Genomic DNA, 6,275 nt, shown 5'->3' with positions numbered 1-6,275 from the left:
CCAAGTGATAAGAGTTATGCTGAATCCTGAGGGTTCCTTTGAATAACTAGTGTGCTGTGTGAGAAAATGTGTTGGCGTTTTGCTCTGCAGGATTCCTTTTATAATGGTTAACCACATGTTTTACTACACAGGGTTTCTGTAATGCAGTAATATATAGAGGCTACTATGTTCACCTTCATTTTAATGAAATGTGGAATAGTTACAAAGGGTTTACGCGACAACGATGTACTAAAAGTGGAAAAAAAGTCCTTCGCATTTTTTTTTGCGTACAGACAACAACTTTGTCAAAACAAACCCCGTTCACATGGATCCACAAAAAATGACTAAAAATGCTATATTAGGCATGCCAGGCAAGTAGTTGGCGGGGTCATTTTGTAAAGAAAAACTATAGACTGAACACATAATATGCATGTGCATAACATCACCGTCTATAACGGAATAGTTTTCAAAAACTTGCACTTTGAAATACATTTTCCAAACTTTGCAGGATTTTCAGGCCCCCAAAATGCCGTTGTTGTGCAAACCCAGGTGAAAAAAGTACACTTCTATAATGTATTTAAAGTGCTCTATTTTTGAGCACTAAATTTGTACTTAATATAGTAAAAATTCTTCTTTAGTACTTCTTAAGATAATCTTAATAACATCTAAGTGTACTCAATTGTGCTATCTCTGTATTTAAAAAATATATTTAGATATCACTTATAGTACATTTGAACCCATAGTATATTACATGTGTTAGCTAAATACATTTTTTAAATACAGAGATAGTATTTTAAAAGCACATTTTAGTTCATATTCATGGTGTCTCAAAATAGTACAGTTGAGCACACTTTGATGTTCTTAAGGTTATCTTAAGAAGTACTAAAGAAGAATTTTTAGTATATTAAGTACAAAATTAGTGCTCGAAAATAGAGCACTTTAAGTACATTATAGAAGTGTACTTTTTTTTCACCTGGGAAATGAACACAAAAAGTTTTAAGTTTTTAGTTTAAAATGGTGTTGTGTAAACAGCCCCTAAAAGAAAAAAGATAGGCAGTCAATTAGGAATTGCAGTTGCTAGTTGGTGTTTCAGCACCATGGACAGATCCACAACTTATTTTGCCACTACTTGAACACTAATTCAATGATTTTAATTATTAGTCATTTAGCTAATCCTCCCTGGGGATACCAGATCTTTATCCATCAGACTATACTGCACATTTCTAATCTGGCTCTTTGCAGAACCTTGTAATGATATCACCATCTGGTACTATAACTGAGCATAACACGTCTTTACTCATAAATTATGCCTAAATAAGTTCAGTATTAGGGATAGGGACACTATAGTAATTTATAATAGTAAAATATTGTGATAATTATATACTTTTGTTTACTTGTAAATCATAACAACAAATATTGATAGCCTTGTTCACGTTCCACTGAACATAAAATACAAGAAGTGTGTAAGAAGTTGTCACAAATGACCAGACTTCTTTCATTTTTCAACACAGAACGCGATTAATCATTTAAAAACTTAACTTAAAGAAAGTTGAAGATTTTTCTATCATTCTCTCTCAACTCTTTGAAGACATGGCGAGTGAGCGCTGCTTATCACTGTCTCCGTATTCCTGAGCGTTGAGAGCGGAAGAAGAAATAGTTCCTATCCTACACAACTATAATATGATTAATTGTTTTCACTTCGGAGCTCATGATACGCATTCATTTTCAAAACAAAAGAAGAAGAAGAAGAAGAAGAAGAAGAAGAAGAAGAAGAAGAAGAAGAAGAAGAAGAAGAAGAAGAAGAAGAAGAAAACACTACTTAAAACACATTGTGTCAATATTGTTGACGTGAGGAGGGTCTTTCCTCGCGATAAACCGTGAGTATTACTATACTAAAGATAATTCAAGTTCAACCCGCCCATTCCCAGTGAGAGTGAGACACTTGCTGTTTGTGACGGCGGGAGCGTCTCTCATTCAAGCGCCCATATCATTCACGTTGAGTCCGTCAGCCGAAGTGGCCGAGGCGATTTCTTCAAGGAGTACACTTGCAAACTTTCAAGCTGCTTTTAAGTTACGATATAAAGGAGATGTGAACGCATTTGAACTTCTTATAACAGCGACGTCTCGTGATTCTGTGCTTAAACATTGAAGAAAAGATTTCCGGGAGATTTAACGATGTTTTTCACTTACGACATGACTAGATCATGGTCGCTGGAGAGTCTGAGGAGACACACAAAGTCTTGAAGGAAGAGGACTGCCTGGTATCTCGACAAAAGCATCACCTTAGAAACATGAGGGATTGTCTCCTGTGGAACTTCGCCAAAGTGATTCTGTTCTGGACATTAGCTGATGCTCAGGTAAGACACTGGGTCTATAGGCTACAGGGCTTTCTATATATATCTGAGGGAAAGTTTAAATGGGAATGGTGCTTCTGTTTTATGTAGCTGAGGTATGAACCTGAACTGAACATGATAACGTGCAATGTATTTTGTCGGTGTGCGTATAGACTTAAATAAAACCAGCTGATTTATAAAATAAATATTACCACATTAAGCACGTTTCAGGCCGACAAAACAGTTTTACAATGCAATTAATAATTGACTGAACTGTGATTCACCTTCAAATGCAAGAGCAAAGCAAACTACATGTTTTTCGCATGTAATCTCCATCCCTAATATCAGCCTCTGAGACATGAAATCCAACAGGTAACAATTGCTCATGCGAGTATAGTAAACATGCATTAATGTGTTTTTTTTTTTTTTTTTTTTTTTTTTTTAAGCATTCCATTATATGTTATTGACAGATTGCTCGCTGTTGTTCTGTCACTGGTGATCAGTGACCAGTAAATGCAATCACTCAAGTGAGCACAACACACTTGAGTGGCTTGTGCTTTTGATCATGCATTAAGAAACCAAATAAAATGCTTGCAGAAAACAAATGATAAAACATAACAATACACAATGTCATACAAACATGCAAGGTTTTGCCTGTGCGTTGCCACTTTCTTCACAACATTAGGAAGTTATGCTCATTCATGGACTGTATAACCTCACAACTGTGTAATAATCAGCAAAGCACAGTTAAACTGGGAATGCTTTGTGAGATTTATTTTTCATGAGGGCCAGCTTGGTCATATTGCAGGTTTGAGTCGTGTGTTGTTAATTATTTCTTTCAAATACCTGAAACGTATCCTCACTACTAATGTGCTTGTCCTGTAAGAAAACATGTGCTACATGTGGCACATCTAAATTTGTTATATCGGTAACACTTTAGAATACTGATCCTTCATTAATGAATAACTACACGGGAACAAATGAATAATGCATTATTAACACTCTAGTAACTAATGTTAACTAACAAGAAACTCTGATTAATGAATTAGTAAGTAATAGTGTTCAGTTGAAGGTGTTAGTTCACTATTAGCTTTCACACCTCCCAGAGACTACTGAGAACTACTATATACAGGCTCATAATTAACATGAATGATGCATAATGTATAATTAACTCTAAAGTGAAGGTCATAGTAACCCACTAGTTATGACTGAAATATTACCAAATCCTTCAGAGGGAATTACTAATTATTTGGATCAGTATTCTAAAGTGAAAAGCATGATAACTCTCTAGTAACTACTGGAGTCATTGTAAAATTTTGAGGTTTTTGTATGTTTTTGTACAGTTTTGTACAGTAATTCCTTATGATATATTTGGTAACACTTAAGTAATTACTAGTGGGTTACCATGATCTTCATTTTAGAATACTGATCCAAGTAGAGTTATATAGTAACTCTTGAGTTATTACTATCCAATACTTTACAAAAACCTCAAAATTTTACAATGACTCCAGTAGTTACTAGAGAGTTATCATGCTTTTCACTTTAGAATAGTGATCCAAATAATTAGTAATTCCTTCTGAAGGATTTGGTAATACTTCAGTCATTACTAGTGGGTTACTATGACCTTCACTTTAGAATTAATTATACATTATTCACATTAATTACGAACATGTATATAGTAGTTCTTAGTAGTTATCTGGGTGGCATGAAAAAAACAGTAGTTACTGATTAGCTAATAGTGAACTAACACCTTCAACTGAACACTATTACTTACTAATTCATTCATTAGAGTTTCTTGTTAGTTAATAGTAGTTACTAGAGTATTAATAACGCAGTACTCATTTGTTCCTGTGTAGTTATTCATTAATTAAGGATCAGTATTCTAAAGTGTTACCGTTATATTTAATTCAGAGATTCTCAGCCTTTTGACTCAAAGGCACAGATGCAGGTAATTCACACATACATCACTTGCACACATACATCTCACATAAATCTCTCTCTCTCTTTCTAGATAGGCGAATTTATTTAAACAATATTATAATTCAGTCAAGTAAATGTAACCTTACTGCACTACTTTATGTCTGAGTCTGATTTAAAGCTGGCAGAAAGCTAGATGAGTAAGAAAAAAAAGATCATTATAAAAAGAATATTAACCCTTCCCATCAAATTTAGCACTGCAAATATCAATGACAGCTTTAACTTGTTAGATTTGGCAAATTACCTTGGTATAAGCGGAATAATCCAATGCTAGATGTGCACTCAACAGAGTTCTTTGCCTCCACGTATTAAGTCAAGTCAAGTCACCTTTATTTATATGGCGCTTTTTACAATGCAGATTGTGTCAAAGCAGCTTTACATTGATAACTGGTACATATTTTGGCTGCACAGCAGCTCTTAAATAATAGTGTCAATGCAGGCAGATCAGAAGCACTGTTGAATAAATGTCAAGAATACTATTGAATATCAAATGTCAAGTGTCCCCAACTAAATTAAAATCATATAATGCACAGCTAGCAGTGGATTATCCATTACTTAAATCATCCTGCACTCACTGCACCCATTCTGCATTGCTTTTAAGATGAACAGCACTAATCAAGCAAAATTTTCTTTGAATTTGAACTAAGATTTAAAAATAAACTCAATGTCCTAGCAACAAGATGTGGAGCTTTTTACTCTAGTTTTGATTTGAAAGATAGTTGTATGTTTTTTGTCATATGAATGCACAATACAGACAAGTAATACAACCGTAAGCTCCATTGTTTTCCATTACGTAATCACTGGCAGACATATATTCTACCCATTCCCAATTGTAGGACCTTTCTTTTAACCGATCAATCTCAGAATGTTTTTCATACTGAGCTTTATTCACTTATTGATTGTTTAGATACGTTCAGAATCTGTTAGGTATTTTGAAATGGACAAGCATATTTGCCAATCTTACTGGAACACTGTCTGTATAGTGTCGACTGATGATGTCAAGGGAGCTGCAGGAATATATAAAAAAATGTATACCAATTATATCATAATTATTATAAATTTTTAGAACCAACAGAGAGTCCACTTACACACTTCTTGAAGCTGCCATGGGATTTATGAACGTAATCATAGATGTAGAATTCCCCACACATTGAGTCACACTGAGCCCAAATGATTAAATGTCTCCTACTATCATTTTTATGCTAATTTGAGTCATGATGTCAGTGCAGTATTTAAAGTAGCAGTAGATATGAAGGACGTGGTGGACAAGATACTTTAGAAATGGCTTTCTATTGTGTGAAAATATGGAAGTTTGAGGTAGTGTTATCTTATGGTCATCATCTCTGAGGAATACATTTTGCTTTTGACGTGTTGATCTCCAGCTGTATAGTAATGCTTGGCATTGTGTGCGTTTACTACTTAGTGTAAGAAGAGCATACAATAGTAATGTGTGTAAATGCATAAAATTACAGTTCACGTTTTCTCAATGCCTGTGGTACAAGGTTGTATGCATGAATTCTCTAGTAATTGGAAGTTTTTTTTCTTCATTTTTATGTCTATACAGAGAGCTTCTTCATAAAGATTGAATGTGTAGTCATTATTCAGAAGATTCTAGCTCTCTCATTTAAACCAAGTACAATGGAAAGAGTAAATTCAGACATAATGGGAATTTGACAGATTTGTTAACCTGCATTTTCATATAATTTCACAAATGTCAGAGCTTGTTTTGTAAACTGCATTTAAATATTTAAAACAGCCTAAACGAACAAACAAACAAACAAAAACAAGCAAACAAACTGGATTGTGAAATTAGATGTGACAGTACAACCCCAGTGAACAGGCAGCACTTCCTCACAGCTCATAATACATTACGTATTTTTTCTAGCTGCATTTTAATATCCTCCTGAACAATGCCCAATTTACAATATTCAAAACTGTAGATGTATTTTTACTTTGCACGACTGAGAAAATTATTTTAATTGAGGC

At 34.2% G+C, this 6,275-nt stretch overlaps 1 protein-coding gene across 1 annotated transcript in view; it reads left to right on the top strand.

The window, feature by feature from the left end:
- Nucleotides 1-2,270: 2,270 nt before the first annotated feature.
- Nucleotides 2,271-6,275, top strand: part of pth2ra (parathyroid hormone 2 receptor a) — a 68,917-nt gene continuing 64,912 nt past the window's right edge. The window contains exon 1 of the mRNA XM_067409925.1: nucleotides 2,271-2,336. Within this exon, the coding sequence (XP_067266026.1) occupies nucleotides 2,271-2,336 (66 nt within the window). The remainder of the gene's footprint in view (nucleotides 2,337-6,275) is intronic.

This window comes from Chanodichthys erythropterus, chromosome 14, assembly GCF_024489055.1.
Source record: "Chanodichthys erythropterus isolate Z2021 chromosome 14, ASM2448905v1, whole genome shotgun sequence".
NCBI classification, from domain to species: Eukaryota; Metazoa; Chordata; class Actinopteri; order Cypriniformes; family Xenocyprididae; genus Chanodichthys; species Chanodichthys erythropterus.
The sequence above is the reverse complement of the archived record's forward strand: the minus strand, read 5'-3'. Positions and strand labels throughout refer to the sequence as shown.